The following is a 20,141-nucleotide window of genomic DNA, read 5'->3' on the forward strand; positions in this document are numbered from 1 at the left end:
AAAAAAAACAAACCTATTTCCCCCAACGGTATTGGATGGAATTACTTCCTCCTGGTTTCTTAACCTATTTTTTGTTAGCTTTGTAACTCATGAGCTGATTTATTCTCCTTGATCAAGACCTCTGCCGTTGTGTTTATTTCATTTTGCCAAGCCTTTACTAAGAACTCATTTTAAATGAAGTATGGCCTTGTCCAGAGAGCAGGTGAAAGAAGAGAACTGTCTATCAACTGGGTGCTTACTATTAATCCCATCAGTAGCCTCCCAAGAGCCCAGTGGAGGAGGTATTGCCCCCTTTTCATAGCTAGGGAAACTGAGGCTTAGAGATTTTATCTTAAGTTAGAAGTGTCAGCATTTGAACCTGAGTCTGACTGCAAACAGTCTGCTTGTTAACTAGGGGATAATATTCTAGAATTTATAAAGATTATCTGAGGGTGGGGTTGGCTATTTAAATAGATTATCTCCCTTATAAATTTATAGTCTATGTTTCCTGAGACTAAACTATTCAGGAGAAAAGGGAAGTTAATTTTGTAAAATTTCAATCTAGTTGTAGGGTATTGCATCCATATGTGCTGTTTGATATTATGAGCATATGCCGTTTCACTAGTGTAGCTTTCCATTAACAGGGCAAAAAAAAAATCACTAAACCACTCTTGTCTACCCATCCAAGTGTTAGTAGGGGTGTGTGTGTCTTTCCCTGTGTTTGTGTTTCACCACTTCTTGTTGGGGGTATACGATATGTGTTTCTGTGGGCGTGCTACTGACACAGTGACGAGGGCAAGTTTTTCCCATATATTAAAGATGGAGATAATAGGCTTACTAGCAGAGTGGTTAAGAACACGAGCTCTGGAGTCAGATTTACTGGGGATGAATTTACTGTACCTCTCAGCCCCAGTTTTCCCATCTTAAAATGGGCATAACTACTGCAAGGAATAATGAGCTAGTACATCGCAACCACTCAGCCACTGCCTGCCCTACTGTGTGCTCTCCAGCGTTGACTGGGTTGTAGCATGTCTCCAAAGAAGAAAGCCATCCGCCAAAGACTCTGAAAGGACTTCCTTATTCATTTAAGACCTTATCTAAACTATCTTAGGCCTGAAGAATTTTTTTCTAATCTTTCGTGAGACTGGTTATAGATCTTTTAAAACATCAGCTACATGTTAGTACAGGTAAGCTTCAGGGTTTAGCTTCTCCATATGTAAAAATAGTGTGTGCGAGTGTGGTTCATTCTGCACTTATGTGCTTATTTGTTATGACTAGTTGAACTGGGCCTTTGCAGTCGCAAAACCTTCATTGCTCTTAGAAAGTGGAGGCAGATGCTGAATCCTCCTTGGCACCTTTCTGCGTATGAAAGGGATTTTAACTATCACCAAGTGTACAGTTAAGTTGGGTTAGTAGTTGACCTTGTTGGCTAGAGGGGGGAAGAAATGATCTTTGGCACCACATCGGTGTGATGTGAGCTAAACTGGCGAATACTCTGGTATGTGGTCTGTAATACGTTAGGTGACTAGAAATACTGTATATTCTTGGCCAGCACTCAGAGTTGTTATGTTAATTTTGTGTGGTTTGTTTTGATTATAAAATAATTTACTTTTAAAATGTGAGTTTCGGAATTCCAGGATAGTTTTTTTGGTTTAGAAGGCTTTGGAAGACATTATCATGGAGTCTCCCTTTCCTAATTTATTTATGCCATATAAATGTCTTTTTCTAAAGTAGAAATTTTTATTTTTTTTTTTTTTTTTTTTTTTTGCATTAGTTCCTACTTCTACCTTATTTCTTCGGAGGTATAATTGACTTGTCAGTTTTGCGCTTTGTTAACAATAATACCTCCTGAAGTAATATTTGGTAGGATGGATCTCGCTTTTTTTGTTTGTTTTTCCCCCTCTTGGAAAGAGTAAGCTTCTGAGGAATAGAGTTAAAACTATGGTTTTAGATTCCCCAGCATTTATTACTGGTATAAAGAAAGTTTTTGTTGCTTTGGCTCTTAGTTACATTCTTTTACACTGGCATTCTTTTTTTTTTTTTTTAAATATTTATTTATTTATTTATTTTTGGCTGCGTTGGGTCTTCGTTGCTCCATGCGGGCTTTCTCTAGCCGTGGCGAGCGGGGGCTACTCTTCGTTGCTGTGCGTGGGCTTCTCATTGCCGTGGCTTCTCTTGTTGCAGAGCACAGGCTCTAGGCATGCGGGCTTCAGGAGTTGTGGTTGTGGCTCATGGGCTTTAGAGTGCAGGCTCAGCAGTTGTGGCACACGGGCTTCGTAGCTCCGCGGCATGTGGGCTCCTCCCGCACCAGGGATCAAGCCTGCGTACCCTGCATTGGCAGGCGGACTCCCAACCACTGCACCACTGGGGAAGTCCCTACACTGGCATTCTTGATTTGCTTCTTTCAAAGCTCATTTTAAAATATAGCAGGTTATTTATAGAACCTGTTTTTTATTATTTTATTTATTTGGCCATGCGGCAGGTTTGAGGGATCTTAGTTCCCCTACTAGGGGTCAAACCCTTCCCCCTGCAGTGGAAGCATGGAGTCCTAACCACTGGACCGCTGCAAAAGTCCCTAGAATCTGTTTTGTAAATTATACAACTCCTATAAGGGTAATTTATCACTTTCTGGTTTTTCCTTCACATAATTGTAGGAAATTCAGTTCTTAGTTGGAGCACGATTTCAACTTTTCTTGTGACATTTTATGCTTGCTATTCCTTTGTTCCTTTAGCATAGGAATTTTATTGAAAAATGCCTGGCAATATGGGCAGTTGTGTTATAAAACTTATAAAAAAAGTAAACAGGGTAGAACGGGAAGAAACAAACTTGTTGTGTTGGGGGGACGGGGCAGTGTTTAATGGCAATGAAAAATGGCTTTGAGTTGGAATTTTGAATTGGGATGCAATTTTAACGTAGTTTAAACTTAATTGCTCCACAATGTATTTTTATATGGTGCTTCTTTTATTTATTTATTTATTTATGCATGCATGCATGCATGCATGCGGTACGCAGGCCTCTCACTGTCGTGGCCTCTCCCGTTGCGGAGCAACAGGCTCAGGACGCGCAGGCTCAGCGGCCATGGTTCACGGGCGCAGCCGCTCCACGGCATGTGGGATCTTCCCGGACCGGGGCAGGAACCCATGTGCCCTGCATCGGCAGGCGGACTTTCAACCACTGTGCCACCAGGGAAGCCCTATTTTTATTTACTTTAAAATTTTTCTTTATTTATTTTGGCTGCATTGGATCTTAGTTGTGGCACGTGGGATCTTCTCTAGTTGCAGTGTACAGGCTTCTCTCTAGGTATGGTGTGTGGGCTCCAGAGTGTGCAGGCTCAGTAGTTGTGGCACACGGGCTCAGTAGTTGTGGCACACGGGCTCCCTAGTTGTGGCTTGAGGGCTCAGTCGTTGCGGCGTATGGGCTCAGTTGCCCTGTGCCCTGTTGCCCTGCGGCGTGTGGGCTCAGATGCCCTATGTGGGATCTTAGTCCCCCAACCAGGGATTGAACCTGTATCCTCTGCACTGGAAGGTGGATTCTTAACCACTGGACCACCAGGGAAGCCCCCTATGTGTGCTTCTTTTAGATAGAAACTAAGAACTTACTTTTAAAGAGAGGTTATTTACCTGGGAAAACTGAGTGTTCTGAAACCAAATGTGTCCATTTTCCGCAGTCAGAAAAGGTAACTTCTTTTGAATGGATAAGTTAATATTGGTGGACTTTGTGGCACTAAGGAAACGTTCCTTCTGTTCAACTATAAGCGAAGTCTCAGGACTTCTCTAAGTTCTGTGTAAATGCAGCAATTTGCTCAGTTGTATCCTGACATGCTCATTTTGTTCCCACCATGTCTGGCTTTACTCTTCCTCGTTTCCTCATGGCGTTTCTCATTGCAAAGCTGGCTAAGCCTGTTGGTGCTGTTGTGGCTGCCTCAAGGGCAGGATGACTAAGTCGCATGACAACCATAAATCAGGAGGCACAGATTCATCTTTGCTTCTCTCAAGATCAGACGTGCAGCAAGTAATGCAATATAGAATTATAAATTGATAGGAGAAAGAATTGGTACTAAAAGTTTCTTCTCACTCCCGTTTATTTGTTGTTCATGGTACATTCTGGTAAGAATTATGAAAAACTGAATGAATCTTCCAAAGACAGTGGTGTGAGTGGGTGGGCGGTTTGGGCATGCAGGAGGTTGGGTGACTTTTAAAAGTTGCTGGGAGCTTAGAGCTGCTGATCTTCCTGGTGTGTGATGACTTGAAGGGAAACATGTTGGGACGTGTTACGTGGGACCAAGTTAGCCAAATGTCTAGAACATATTCTTTTTTTTTTTTTTTTTTTTTTTTATGCGTTACGCGGGCCTCTCACCGTCGTGGCCTCTCCCGTTGCGGAGCACAGGCTCCAGACGCGCAGGCTCAGCGGCCATGGCTCACGGGCCCAGCCGCTCCGCGGCATGTGGGATCTTCCCGGACCGGGGCACGAACCCGCGTCCCCTGCATCGGCAGGCGGCCTCTCAACCACTGCGCCACCAGGGAAGCCCTAGAACATATTCTTAATTTAAAAAGTAGACTTCAGTAAAATCTTCAGCTACAAATCTATTCTACAGAGACAGGATACTTTACGTTGTTGCTTTTTCACTTGGCTTTCATATCGTACATTTAGAAAGCTTCTCAAAAACTATTGCTCAAAACAAAGCTAATTAAGCAAAACTTCTTATCTTGGTGCAGGGAATTACAGACACATTGTCAAATCAGAGCTGGGAAACTTGAATGAGTTACAGAACTTCTCTCAATCCTAGTTTCAACTGTTTGGTTTTACTGTTATCTACCTGGCAGGGCTACTGCAAAAATAGAAGGAAATAGACAGTGTTTGGCACAAAATGGTGTGTAGTAAATGCCATCATTATGTCAGTAGAGTCTTAGAAGTAATAGGTGCTGTGGTTGATGGAAAGAGATCAGAGGAAAGCGGACCTGTGCTCAGGAAATGCATAATACAGTTGAAGGGAGTAATATTGTATAGGAATAGTATCTAATCAACTCTTAACTTGATGGTTGTGACCTAGAGCAGTCAGGGAAGACTTTGGTGCTGAGTGGGAGTGATCCATGGTCTAATTTGGTTAAGAAGATAAGACGGTTTTATAGGGGAGTTACCTGAGCAAAGGTGAGAAAGTTTATGCCTCTTGTCATTGATAGAGGAGAAAAAACTGGTTTGAATTGAATATAGTTTCCAGTTCCTTCAAAGCTTAATTTTTCCCCAAGATTCTGTTTTGGGATAGAAAGTTACGATGTGGCAAACATTCCTGTGGCATTCTCTATTTTCGGCAATTTTCATTCCTCTTTAGCCCTTCAGTAAAGAGCTAAAGAGTCAATGTTTTAGTTTTTTGCAGGCCACGTACAGTCTCTGCTCATTCTTTCTTTACAATCCTTTAAAAAAAGCCATACTTTTCTCTGGGCTGCACAAAAATAGGGTGAGGATCAAGGATTGACTCTTGCTGTGTTTTCATCCATGTTCCTTATGGTGTAGGGTATGCGTGCTTGCATGAGTGTGTGTGTGTGTGTGTGTGTGTGTGTGTGTGTCTCTGCTGACAGGGGTTTTGCCACAGCATCAGGTTGGTCCTTATGCAGTGTTTCCTTGGTCAGATTTCTTCAAAATTTCTATCTAGTAATGGTCTCCTACATGTAGAAGTTGTCTCTGAATCAATAGATGGTAAGGGGTTAAGTTGCCACTCTTGGGAGATGTTGGCTTATACCTGCGGTTCTCAACCTGGGCAGGGTTTTACCCACCTGGGGATATTTGACAATGTCTGGAGACATTTTGTTTTGTTTTGTTTCTGTTTGTTTGTTTGCTGTATGCGGGCCTCTCACTGTTGTGGCCTCTCCCATCCGGACGCGCGGTCCCAGCGGCCATGGCTCACGGGCCCAGCCGCTCCGCAGCATGTGGAATCTTCCCGGACCGGGGCACGAACCCGCCTCCCCTGCATCAGCAGGCGGACTCTCAACCACTGCGCCACTAGGGGAGCCCTGGAGACATTTTTAATTGTTATTACTGGAGGTAGGTAGAGGTCAGCATGCTACTAAAAATCCTATAGTACACAGGACACTGCCCCACCCCCCAACAAAAAATTATCTGCCCTATGTGCCACTAATGCTGAGGTTGAGGAACACTGGCTTATACAATGGCATTGGTCTCCATTTCTTGGATATGTTTCTCTTTACTTCACTGTACGCCCTTATAAGGCTGAAAGTGTTATTAGAGTTGCAGGGTTCCAGACATTTGGTGGCAGAGTTTACATGATAAACTATGGCTAGTCACAGCTCTTCTTCCTTAGTTCTGTAAGGATCCATAAAGTCCCTCCCATCTCCCCAGAAAACTTAGGGCAGTTGTCTCCGTAAAGCATCTTCATCCTTTGGCTCCAGTTTTTCTGTCCTATCATTATGTTCTTTGAAAATGGCGCTGAATTAATAAATACTTTATAGCACAGCTTCCCAAGGAAAATCATTTTAATGACCCCAGTCAGTGGTCATTGCTCTGTTGCTTGAACATCTCTTGGGATTGATTTTCTAATCCCTCAGTGGGGAGCACATTTATTTCATCACTAGATGATTGATGTAAAGGGCGGGACTGCAGGGGGAAATGCAGAAATTATCCACCATTTTAGCTTGATGATTATCCTGTGAGCATACAAATAGGCATCTGGTGAGTTCAGATTTTTTAGTCATAAATGTGACCCTCTTAAAGTGTGATTATCATAAGTTATGGAAGTTGATCACCTGAGGGTTCTAGGAAGAGCGGGGAGAGCATCACATATTAAATGCCTGCGTTGTGTCCTGGGCTTGTTTTATCTCATTTAGTCTTCACAAGAGCCCAGGGAGGTAAAGATTATCACAGCTTTGGCTTTACAGATAAGCTGAAGTTTCGTGGGGTTAAGTAATTTGCCAAGGAACATATGGCTGCCTTTCTACATGCAGCATATTTAATTACAGAGAAATGTAACCGGTTGAGAGATGACACACAAATGAATTGGCTTAGCATGTCTCTTTACTGGAGAAAGACAAGAGGAAGCTGTGGGGATGAAATAGAAAGGAATTTTGAATTGAGAATAGAATATTACTCATTCAGAAGACTGGCTATAATTCTTGGTGGGGAGAAATCTCTGAGTTGTTTTTATATTGTATCCTTTTTGTTTGCAGTAAAATAGTACCTACCGACTTTTTCTTAATATTTGTCTTCACATTTTACCCTTCTTACAAAATACCAGTCAGGAAACATTTTTATAAAATAAGGCAAACATCTTAATAACCACCACTCAGATGGCTGTTTTCATTTTAAACTCGAGAAAAGATAGAGTCCCATAGTATTATTTGTTACGTGCATTGTACTACATTATAAAACTTATGCAAAACTTGATGGAAATCTCTTCTGGTTGCACCCTCAAACCCAACTTGAGCCATGCATTTCTTTAAAAGCCATGTTTCCTGGCTTACCCAAACAGTGTACTCACTTAATCAAAAGCTACATTAGCCATTGTTGTCTCTGAGTGCTTGAACCGTTTCTACACATCTACTCTAAAAGGACAAGCATTTGCGGTCATCCAAGATGGGTGTGTTATGGGGTTCCAAAAATCTTCTAGAAGGGAGTTCTGGATAAAAATGGAGTCATAGACATGTTTTCAGTAATCTGAAGTGTTTTGAACATTAGGCTTAAAAAAGTCGTTTAATCCCTTGTGGTCTTGAAGGATGTAACTGTAACTTTAAGTCAGCATGGTCATTGCCTTGTGTGTGTTGTAAAGACAGGGTGGGAATTCTGTTAACTTTGTTGTACGCTTCATGGTTTGACGCTAAAGTGCTCAATATTCATGCATTTGCTACCACTCAATAAACATTTTATTCCTGGTAATCCTCAGGACAGGATTGATTTGGCCATCTTAGCCCAATAGGGCGATTGGACACTTCAGGAAGCCTGGGTGAAGTCCAGACTGATGGGAAGCAGCTAATCCGAGATTTCAAAGAATTGTCAGTCTAGATGCATTTTACTTGGCTTCTTGGCTCCGTTGAGAGTTTAATTTTGGGTAAAAGCAACCTCATTTTACCTCCCCAAAATGTTTCCTTAACTTAATCTCCCAGGTTTAAATTTCGAGAAGAATAATTCAGCCTCCCGGTATGGAGCCTGTCAAGTTGAAGATATGGGAAATATAATTTTAGCAATGATTTCAGACCCTTATAGTAAGTATTGGTGTTGTAACAATGCGGGCCTAGTATCTGATCCCATCTACTTTCCCTCGCCTATACTTCTGAATCGCCACCACCCTCCCCCTCGGCTTTGTCTCCCTGATAGCTAAAATGATGACTTGTATGTTCTCATTCTAGATCACAGGTTTTCAGATCCAGAAAGAGTAAATTACAAATTTGAAAGTGGCACTTGGTAAGTACTTGCATACTATTCCATTTGAGCCTTTTAGTGTGTTTTTATTCATATTGTGATATTTAACTCCTGTTATATTTTAGTAACTTTACTAAACCTTTTGGGTATCCATTTTTAAATAATAGGTCATTCGTTAAAGAAGATTGTATTTTAAAGTAAGCTTGGATGTTGGGATTAACATTTAATGAAATATTTGTATCCTTAGTCACTATGACTTTAGGTTTGTGTTTGTGTTGTGTTTGTGTCTTTAGGTACATCATAAGTTTGTGTTGTTTGTGTCTGCGATTCTGATTTTAGCCTCTCTGAACTGTCCATCCTCACTGGAAAACTTCCAAAGGAAAATATCATAGGCTTTAAAAGAGTTCACAAGGTTTTTACTGAGATAGTTTTAAGTATGTTCTATCAGCTCCTACTTTAAAGCAAAGGAAGTAACTGGGGAGAAGTATGAAATGGTGGTATCTCTGTTTGTGATCACAAGTAGACCTATTTAAGTTTGTAAATCACTGCAGTGAATTTCATGAGATTGCTCGGTGCCTGAAGTGAACAGAAACTTCTGACATGTTTGCCCATAAGAGAGATGTTGAGGCCTATTTAGTTGTGGAGAAAGTGACTCATTAGGAAATGTCCTAGGAGTACTGAAAACATAAACATGAGAGGAATAGAACATCAGAAGGTGTCAAAATATAGAATAGGTGATTTACAAATGACTCATTAAGGTGTGGGAACTCCCAAGCATTTCCATAAACGCTCTCTGTGATGCCTCCCTGTTTGATAGGGGAGATATTGTAATGGCAGACTTCTTACCATGTGCACACATTACCCATGTGGGTTAATTACCAGCTTTAGGTGGATCTTAAGTTTTGCTGTCAAACTGGATTTAAACCCCACTGGTGTACTAGCCAGATCAGAGAAGGAATTTAAACCCATCCTTCTCGGCTGTACGAACTTACAGGCCATGAGAGTATTGGGAGAACTTTACTTCCTGTGAATCGTCGCTGCGTTCTTTTGAGAACAAGGAAGCAGCAACTCAGCTGATAGGTGGTTTGCTGGGTGAGCAAGCTGTGCTGAACTGGCATGGGCAGTTGCCTCTGTATAGTAAACCACCTAAAGAATACTTTGAACTGTGCCCAGATAATTTTTGAGGTTATGAAGTAAGTTGGGCAGTACTACAAGTCTGTCTGAACTCCAAAGAAATAATACCTCAAGTGTAAATAGGCCAGTTGTCTTCTGGGGGGGTAATAGGTCAGGCTGCCTAGCATTAATCATGCAGCCTGACGTTTTGCTTGAATCCGCAGCAGCAAGATGGAACTTATTGACGACAACACGGTAGTCAGGGCACGAGGTTTGCCGTGGCAGTCTTCGGATCAAGATATTGCAAGATTCTTCAAAGGACTCAATATTGCCAAGTTGGTTTTCCTTAATCTCTATTTTATTGAACAATCCTAAAGGGATAATAGATTTTCTGTCATTTTCTCCTCACTGTTTGTTTCTTTTTCTATTGCTTTCTGTTCTGTTAATTTCAAAGGGGAGGTGCAGCACTTTGTCTGAATGCCCAGGGTCGAAGGAACGGAGAAGCTCTGGTTCGGTTTGTGAGTGAGGAGCACAGAGACCTAGCACTCCAGAGGCACAAACATCACATGGGGACCCGGTACATTGAGGTATGTGCTCACAACCTGACATGTGACACCCTGACCACCCTGGCATCTTGAATGAATGTTCGCATCAGAAGGCTCAGAAACTGTATTTAATTTCCCTTTCTTTTCTTAGGTTTACAAAGCAACAGGTGAAGATTTTCTTAAAATTGCTGGCGGTGAGTACCTTTTATATAATGTGGCTATAATAACAAGAATCTAAAATTTTACCTATATAGCAGAGGTAGATAAATAGGGTCATGAATGGTAGATAAATAGGGTCATTTTATTCCCAATGAAACATAAAAGTTGACTTTTTTTTTTCTTAATAGGAGGAAGAAATATCCAGTAGTGTCAGTGTAATGTGTAACGCTTGCCCTAAGGCTTGAGTCAACCAACCGTAGTTAAATAGCCATTAAAAATAGTGCTATACAAAGGTCAAAGGGTCATATAAAGTCGTGTACAAAGGGAAAGAGTAGTTCATGAAAGAAATTAAATGGTCTGAAAACTACTTTCAAACAGCCATATCAGAATATCTGGAATTGTTGCATATCTGCTTCTAGTTTTTCTCTTAACTTCCTTTACTCATCAGTGGCTGGGAACATGGTAGCATTCTGGCTTCTAGTATTTTAGAATATATGGTGTTTGTAGTAATACGGTCAGAATGAAGTGGGAACAGATAAAGTCATTATCTAATTCTTGAGTGATTCAAAACTTTATAACCTAAAAATAACAGATGCATAAAAAATGTTAACTGTGGTTTGTCCAACAGATGTTTTTCTATATGTGTACCTACTCTGTAAGTTCCTATTTTTCTGCTCATACTGTTTTTTTTTTTTTTTTTTTTTGTGGTACGCGGGCCTCTCACTGCTGTGGCCTCTCCCGCTACGGAGCACAGGCTCCGGATGCACAGGCTCAGCGGCCATAGCTCACGGGCCCAGCCGCTCCGCGGCACGTGGGATCCTCCTGGACCGGGGCACGAACCCTTGTCCCCTGCATTGGCAGGCGGACCCTCAACCACTGCGCCACCAGGGAAGCCCCGCTCATACTGTTTTAACTTCCTTTCTCCTTTTAGTATATTATGAATATCTTCTTATGCTACTCAAATTTCTTAAATGTTAAATGCTGTACAGTATTATATGTACCATAATTTTTTTAAAAAACAATCCTATTGGGCATTTAGAGCTTACCTCCATTTCACTTTATGTTGCAGTGAATATTTTTGTATCTCTGTATGTGCCACTCATTAGGATAAATCTCTAAAATTAGGATAGCTAATTCAGAGAATGTGGGTGGACCTTTTAAGGGGCTTTTGACACCTATTGCCAAAATATACTAAGGTGATTTTCACTTAAATACAGAGAACATTTATATCCCTTCATTATATAGTCCTGATAAAAATCTTTGCAGCTGTAAAACTTGTAGTAATAATATCCTGTTTATACAATGTGCTGGTATATTTCTTGCACTTTTTTCTTGAGATAAACCAAGGCTTCCCAATTCAGAGCTTCAAGGTTAATAGTGTTTCCATTGTTTGATATTGGTTGGGGATAAAGTATATTTGGAGGTGCTGTGGTCCTGAGGTTCCATGGCAGATAACATTGCAGATGGCAAAGTTAACGTCCACATCAGTGCCTGGGACTTCATGGTATATGCGCAGTATGATAAGAATTTGCGCTTGGGGAAAATGTTACTAGTAAAGGATGTATATTTGAGTCTTTGCTGCAGCAGTGTACAAAATGCTTTATGTCTGGCAGTGTTGATAAATGTTGAAACTGGCTGCTAAGTATATTCATTATTCTCTCTACTCGAGTATGTTTGGACCTTTCTTAATAAAAAGTAATCAGGAAAATAATACCAAAAATCACTAAAGAGCTTTCTATGTAATAACTTATTCTCATAATTTAGGAGGTAGGTAGTTTTACTCCCATTTTACAGATGATACAGAGGTTAAACTTGGCTGAGGTCATAGCTTGGTAAATGGTAAAGCCACAGTTGCACCCAGACATTTCTAATTCCAGGGCCTGTGCCCTTAACCACCATGACTAGTTGCCTCTCCTTGAGAAGAATATGGTGGTTGGTCCATGATGTAACTGTATGGCTACCTTCCTATATTAACAGGGGTATTTTATGAAAATGGTAGGGGGAAAGTTCTAAATTTATGGGAAGAGAATTCTGATTCCTGGGATGTTATTATGAATTCGTATGGGAGTGTGGGACTTATGAATTAAAGACATTGCCAAAAATTTTAGTTTCTTAAATTTGGTAAAGTTGATGTCTTAACCACTTCTCCCTGTGCTTCCTGATATTTGTGTTCCCTAGGTACATCCAATGAGGTAGCCCAGTTTCTCTCCAAGGAAAACCAAGTCATTGTCCGCATGCGGGGGCTCCCGTTCACGGCCACAGCTGATGAAGTGGTGGCCTTCTTTGGACAGCATTGCCCCATCACTGGGGGCAAGGAAGGCATCCTCTTTGTTACGTACCCAGATGGTAGGCCAACAGGGGACGCTTTTGTCCTCTTTGCTTGTGAGGAATATGCACAGAACGCACTGAGGAAGCATAAGGACTTGTTGGGTAAAAGATACATTGAACTCTTCAGGAGCACAGCAGCTGAAGTTCAGCAGGTTGGTTTTTAAGAGCATGTTGGTGGCTTTGCGTTATTTCTATTCTTTCTTTTTTTAAAAATTAATTTATTCTTTAATTGAAGTATAGTTGATTTACAATGTTTCAGGTATACAGCAATGATTCAGTTATACACACATATATATATTCTTTTTCAGATTCTTTTCCATTATAAGTTATTACAAGGTATTGAATATAGTTCCTATTCTTTATTTCTGAAAATAATACATTATTCATTGTGTTAAAATAAAACTTGGAAATTACAGGAAGTATAAATGCATGAAAAATATCTATTCTGTAACCAAATGATAGCCACTGTTATGTTAATATACACACAAAAAAATACTATGTTTTTATATAACTGGAATATTGCTGTAGATATACTTTTGTATTCGGTTTCAAAAGTTTACTCATGTCTGAAAATTTTAATCTTTAAGTTAATACTATGTCTCACAGGGGCATATAATTTATTTATTAATTATATTGTACATTTGGGTTGGGTTTTTTTCTGTCAGAAGAAATTTCTAGGTAAACCTGCTTGTCTGTCAATTTCTTCTTTTTTTAATTAATTTTTATTTTTGGCTGCGTTGGTCTTCGTTGCTGTGCGCGGGCTTTCTCTAATTGTGGTGAGCGGGGGCTACTCTTCGTCGCAGTGCGCGGGGTCTCTCATCGCGGTGGCTTTTCTTGTTGCGGAGCACAGGCTCTAGGTGCGCAGGCTTCATTAGTTGTGGCTTGCGGGCTCTAGAGAGCAGGCTCAGTAGTTGTGGTGCACGGGCTTAGTTGCTCCGCGGCATGTGGGATCTTCCCAGACCAGGGATCAAACCGTGTCCCCTACGTTAGCAGGCGGATTCTTAACCACTACGCCACTAGGGAAGTCCCTATCTGTCAATTTCTCATTGATTTCTTTAGAACTGGATCTATGGTGTGAGCTTTTAAGGCTTTAATGTCTTGCCAAATTTATTTCCCAAAAGGCTTGATCAGCTCCATATTGCTGGTGACAGTGCAAATTGTCCTTTTGTCCTGTTACTACCTTTCAGAATTCAGTGCTGTTTTTGAGGCACAGATGGGACAGTCAGCTCCTGAAAACACACTAAGATCCAAGCGTAAAACCATCTGTAGGGTCTCAAACCTTTCAGCTATTCTTCTTGACTGAACATTTCTCTTCAAGGGTCAGTTAGTATTACCTTTGCACCTGAGATCCTATAGACTGTTTCACATGGCTCTTCAACTCATTTCTTTTCTGTTTTTTTTTTTTTTTTTTTTTTTTGGCTGCGTCGGGTCTTCATTGCAGCTTGCGGGATCTTCGTTGTGGCTCGCCAGTTCTTTGTTGCAGTGCTTAGGCTTCTCTGTAGTTGTGGCTTGCAGGATTTCTCTCTCTAGTTATGGCGTGCAGGCTCCAGAGTGTGTGGGCTCTGTATTTTGTGGCACACGGGCTCAGCAGTTGTGGCGCACAAGCTTAGTTGCCCTGCAGCATGTGGGATCTTAGTTTCCTGACCAGGGATCGAACCCATGTCTCCTGCATTGGAAGGCGGATTCTTTACCACTGGACCATGAGGGAAGTCCCTGTACTGGTATTCTTGAACCCTAAGCTATGAGCATACTTGTAGTTTAAACAATTCTGTACTTTGTTGAAAATGAGTATCATAAATTCTGAATCTCTAAAGTATGCTGAGCATGCTTTAGACTTCAGACACCCCTAACTAAAGGGGAAAAATGAGATTTTTATTTTAGATCTTTATTTCGAAGAACAGTTTCATGGAAATCATGCCCTAGAATCATACAGAGCCTTGGCTACTGTACATTAATTGGTTTGGTTGTAGAGTATGCTTTCTCTGTTTGACTCAGCCATAGGTGGTTTTGAGTGTGGGTGAACTTTCGCTTTCCAGCCTCCCACCTCTAATAATTTATTTAATAAGTGTTGAAGTAGTCATAGACTTTGCACTGTCTTCTTTTCATTAATAATAATCACTTCATTCAATAACTTTTTACTGATCTCCTATTTGGCAGGCACTGTAGGTGCTAGACCATTTCCTGTCCCAAGTTTGTTTATAACATTTATTTTCTATTCGTGTTCTCCCCCCTAATGTTTGTACTGTGTCTGAATTGTTCGCATAGTTTCTTAAAGTCTTGCTTTCTCTTTGGCTGTGTTGTGTTTACTCTTTGATTGTTGTCACCTCTTATTCAGATAGCAACTGGACAGGGTGTGAGTGAGGAAATTAGGGCAATTTGGGGGGAGTTCATTGATTGTCTTATATTTTTAGTTATGAGCTGATAAAGGCTGCAGTGGTAAATGGTTCAGAAATCCTGGGGATTCCACACACGGCATTTGCACAAGGACCTCCTCGTATTATCAACTAGTAGGCATATTCTAAACTAAGACAAAAGTAGACAACAACCTTGTAACATGAGTTTTGCCTGGGAGCAGTTCTTTCTCCAAACTGTACCTGACCTGGCATCCATTCTCAAGATAGCGGGATTCCGTGAATTTAAAAGGTAGTCAAGGGACTTCCCCGACTGTCCAGTGGTTAAGACTCCGCCTTCCAGTGCAGGGAGGCACGGGTTGGGGAATTAAGATCCCACATGCTGTGCAGTATGGCCAAAAAATTTAAAAAAAAAAAAAAATGTATATATAATATAGTCAAGATCCGCTGTTTTACCACTGTCTCAAATTCACGTGATTATTTTTATTTTCACTAATTGATTTTTTTCAGGTTGACATTACCCAGCCATTCTGCCTTCTGCTTTATACATTGTTATAAATGTGACATATTTTAATATAATACATTCACTGTTTGACCGTCGTTATTTTGCTGGGTCATTTTCTTTATATTTCTTGGGTTTGGAGGTGGAATGTGAAGACAATATTGAGAGAAACACTAGTGAAATGAAATCTAATAGGTTGTACATAAGTCCACATTTTAACAGTATGTCCCGATTCTTATAAAAGCAACAGATTGTCTCAAGGCAGATAGTGAGACATTTGTCCAGGTGGATAAGTCCTTAATCTAAGTGCATTGTGTTGTGTGTGGTGTATACCTCAGCAGGCATCTCACAAAATTTGGTGTCATGCTTTCCCAGCTGAAAAGCATGAACAACTTTCTCCACAAGTGCTTCTCAAACTTTAACATGCTTGTGGATCACCTGGGGATCTTGTTAAACTGCAGATTCATAAAGACTAGGTCAGGGTGGAGCTGAGATTATGCATTTCTAGCAGTTCTCCAGGGATGTCAGCACTGGTCTGCAGACAACATTGGAGTAGCGGGGCTCTAAACCACTTCTATTTTGCTTTGACTACAGGTGCTGAATCGATTCTCCTCGGCCCCTCTCATTCCACTTCCAACCCCTCCCATTATTCCAGTACTACCTCAGCAATTTGTGCCCCCTACAAACATTAGAGACTGTATACGCCTTCGAGGTCTTCCCTATGCAGCCACAATTGAGGATATCCTGGACTTTCTGGGGGAATTTTCCACCGATATTCGGACTCATGGGGTCCACATGGTATTGAATCACCAGGTAAGAAAGTCACTTACAGGAAAACTGATTTGCTTATTCTTATTAAATACACCCTTCCGATAAAAAGGTAACAAATGTTCATTGGTTGTATAGTAAATCTTAAAGGAAAGATTTAACTATAAATGCAAGGGGTCTTTAAGATGAACTCTGGAAAGAATGCTATCATTGGTATGGTAATTCAAATTCAGCTCTGATTCCATCATCACATATATCCATCAAACTATCAATAGCATCGGGTAGGAGACAAATACATTACCAGTCTAATACAACATTTTACTGTTGCAGTTACTGAAGTCTGCAGCTCTGCTGCTGTAGTGTGAAAGCAATCATAGACAATATATAAACCAAGGAGCATGTCTGTGCTCCTAAGTATTTTGTATCCATAGACTGTTTAGAAATGACTTATTTTATTTCACATATATATAGTAGATATCAAATTACATTCAGTAGAGTACAAACTCCAAAATAACTTGTATCTATACCACCTAGAACACTATGTGATCTTAAAAGGCGCTCAGATGTGTTAGTGAATTGTTGAGAATCCTCTATCAAAATCTAATCGGCTTCTTATAGTATGCAATATATATATGCTAAGCATATTAAAAGTAGTTCCTGGCTTGGTATCTCTCATTTTTTAAATAAAATTAATTGTATTAGTTGCTGGGCAATTTGCCAGTATTTTGTGCCATCACAAGCAGGACTTTAAAAACCCATAAAGCACGTAGTTCTAATTAAAATTTTGGAACTCTTTATTAAAAGCGAAGTGTCAGTTTTTGAAAGTAAGATGTTTTCTGTGCATCGTAGTCTGAATATAGGTTTGTATTACAAACACCAATTTTTTCTAAACTGCTAGCTTCCCACTTTCTCTTTTCATGTGATGATTTGGTCACATTCATAACCATAATCCTGTCTCACCGGAAGGTGCGTGCCACTGGGTACAAGGAATCAGAAAACATTGAGCCTCTGTCTGGTGTTCCACACCGGCACGTGCTCATTCGAACTCTCACGTCAATATGAAGCTATGCAGCATTTTATCTGACTAGGAGTCCTCTCGGCATGCTTCACTGATGGGATTCGTTTTGGGTAAAATTCCCCACAGTTCAGCATCGCCAGGGAATTGTTCGGGTTCTCTCTGAGTCACCAGTTCTAATAACCTAGGGGCTATTATTACTCTATGATTAACAACAGTAGACAGATTTGCCTCTCATTGACCCTGTGACCTATTTGACTACACTTGGGAGAAATGCTTCTTTGATGATGGACAAGCTCTTAGCTGCCTCGAAGATGTTAGTTTTCCATCTTGGACTGGGTTTCCCTGGTGTCCTTAACTTCCCTGGTATGGTAACTCTTATGGTAACTTGCATGGTAATAATTCGCAATAACTAGTCCCTTAGAGACTTTAAAGAAATCCATAAAATAAAAAAGGAGTCTTATAAGCTGGTTGTGCCTTTTTTCTCTCCCATGAAATGTCTATGCTAAAGAAAACTAAGGCATTCTGGTTCTGTGGAGCAGACATCTACCAGCTTTGTTTTAAATAGGATTTTTAGCAAGCTATTAGTAACAGAGGAAATGTCTATAAACATCTGTCGGCCAAGGTTTGAAACAGAGATGCAAGGGAAGAGGTGAGAGAAGGGCTCCCAAGCAATGCTGATGATAACGGCTCTCACCACCCTTCACTGTGCTTTGCAACTCCCAATTCCTCTCCTCCTTCCCTATCCGCAAGCCACATTCCAATCTAGGCTTCAGGGAGAAGGGGAAGGGATGTTGCAGGTCAGTGAGAGACAGACTTGAAAGACAGAAGAGAGCAGTGGTTTGTTCAGTTTCATGTAGGAGGATGCGTAAAGCTCTAATACTGGTTCTGTTACTAGCTTTTCTCAATTGAGTAAGATTTAATCGGATTTTTCAGAAAGGAAAAACCCAGTATACAAGCCTCTACTTTGAAACTGCAGTCACAAGGAGATGTTTGCAAAAGTCCATAAATCTAATTCTAATCGATAAAAATCAAAAAGGATCACATTCAGCTATGAGCTCTCAAAACTATTTCTTCAAGGTTTTGTGGGCAATTCTGTTGATTAGGTGACGAAACATAAGTCTGATTTCAGTAGATCATACTGTCACCCAGATGTTATGGCTAAAATGTCTGTACTATGGGTGATTGTCACTGTGCATGTTTTGTAAGCAACCACTTCCTTGTTGAAGGAGACAGTCTCCTTTTGTTTTTATTCTTCCCCCACGTGCTCAGGGACGCCCATCAGGAGATGCCTTTATCCAGATGAAGTCTGCGGACAGAGCATTTATGGCTGCACAGAAGTGTCATAAAAAAACCATGAAGGACAGATATGTTGAAGTCTTTCAGTGTTCAGCTGAGGAGATGAACTTTGTGTTAATGGGGGGCACTTTAAATCGAAATGGCTTATCCCCACCGCCATGTAAGTTACCATGTAAGTTTTTCTTGGGTCTTGGCGCTATTCTACGCTATATGCTGGTAGGTGCTTAAGCTGCTTTCATAACTTTCTGTGCCCCTGGTTCTTTCTAAGGCAGGTGAGGTGGTTACATAAGTCTTTCCCATCTGAAATCGGTAGTATCTGGTAATCATTTAAGACCTTGGTTGTGGACACCCATAATTAGAGATTCTACAAATACCTCCTTTCAGATTATATTCTTGCTTTTCCAGTGATAAGCACTTGATTTCTGAAGCTTAGTGTGCTCAAGATAAGCACTGACTCTGGGAGACAACCTGGCTATGTAGATACTTTAATACGTAATAAATATTACATATTAAATACATAACATTTAAAGGTAAAGTAAGTATGGACAGATCCTTTTTTTTTTTCCTGCAACACATTAAGCTTTTTTGTTTTGTGTTTTTTAAAGAAGGGCGAGTTGATGCCCATTTTGCATTTTTAATTTTTTTGAGCAGTAAGTATTTTGGGGGAAGGATAACCTGAAGAGCATCCCTCTTGCTCTCCAGGATATCTGGAATAAGCAAGTTAGTAAAAAACAAAAAAAAAGATACAAATGCGTAAATAAATTAGCCGAAGTTACCATTGGATCGCAGGATCAGTGCTTAATATCAAGCCATGCTGTTGCTCATTGGCACCTGGGTGCACGCCATCTGGAATCCTGTTTGAGAGGAATAAGCCCTTTAGTCGGGAGACCAAGTTCCGGTTTGTGACTAAGGAACATTTGGGGATCTGATGTTTAAAACTTGAATTTTCTGACCAAGTTTTCACTTTTGAGTAAGACATACCTTGTTAGGAAGCATGCTGGGTATGTTTAAAGAAAGTAGCACTTGGAATACAGTCCAAAGATAACTGAGAAAGTAAACTGGATTATGTGCTTGATTCCAATAAAGTGGGGAGTGTTACGACATCACTTTCTAGTAAAGAGGGATCTACACCAATAAACCTATTTGATAAAGTATTATTCATAGGACATTCAGTAGGGCTTAATCCTTTATTTCCCTTGGAATTCCTAACTGCTAATGTTCCATTTATCTGCTGCTTGCTATTGGTGGATATCTTAAGAGTTGATCATAAATGAGTATCAAGTTTTAAAAATTCATGATTGGGCTTAAGTGGATATCTTAATGTAATCTTAGTTGTAGGTTTCCTGTCCATAAACCACTGATAATATCAGTAACTTTTACAATTTCCCATACTGATAATCTGTCAAGCATTATGAGATAAGGGAATTTCTCCATCATGTATAACCCAAATTCTTCTGCTGTGATATCCTTTTACTCCTCTCTTCCTGGTGGAAAAGTCATCATTACAGACTTCGTAAGATTTTTACTTCTTCCCTTTTCCCCCTCACAAGCCCTAAAATAATAATAATTTCCTTGGCAGTCCAGTGGTTAAGACTCTGCACTTCCACTGCAGGGGGCACGGTTCCAGTCCCTCTTTGGGGAAGTAAGATCCTGCATGCTGCACCATGCACGGCCCAAAAAAAAAAAAAATTTTTTTTTAAAAAATCTAAATGCA

At 40.4% G+C, this 20,141-nt stretch overlaps 1 protein-coding gene across 7 annotated transcripts in view; it reads left to right on the top strand.

Annotated features, from left to right (window-relative positions):
* The window catches only part of ESRP1 (epithelial splicing regulatory protein 1), a 57,724-nt gene that overhangs the window by 8,904 nt on the left and 28,679 nt on the right, over positions 1-20,141 (top strand). For 4 of the 7 annotated variants that reach the window (XM_032610640.1, XM_032610638.1, XM_032610635.1 and 1 more), the window contains exons 5-12: positions 8,092-8,190; positions 8,335-8,389; positions 9,685-9,795; positions 9,915-10,047; positions 10,157-10,199; positions 12,343-12,644; positions 15,940-16,158; positions 18,401-18,599. In XM_032610640.1, the coding sequence (XP_032466531.1) occupies positions 8,092-8,190; positions 8,335-8,389; positions 9,685-9,795; positions 9,915-10,047; positions 10,157-10,199; positions 12,343-12,644; positions 15,940-16,158; positions 18,401-18,599 (1,161 nt within the window). The remainder of the gene's footprint in view (positions 1-8,091; positions 8,191-8,334; positions 8,390-9,684; positions 9,796-9,914; positions 10,048-10,156; positions 10,200-12,342; positions 12,645-15,939; positions 16,159-18,400; positions 18,600-20,141) is intronic. The other 3 variants (XM_032610634.1, XM_032610636.1, XM_032610639.1) reach the window with 1 other exon arrangement.

Source organism: Phocoena sinus, chromosome 17 (genome assembly GCF_008692025.1).
Source record: "Phocoena sinus isolate mPhoSin1 chromosome 17, mPhoSin1.pri, whole genome shotgun sequence".
Taxonomy (NCBI): Eukaryota; Metazoa; Chordata; class Mammalia; order Artiodactyla; family Phocoenidae; genus Phocoena; species Phocoena sinus.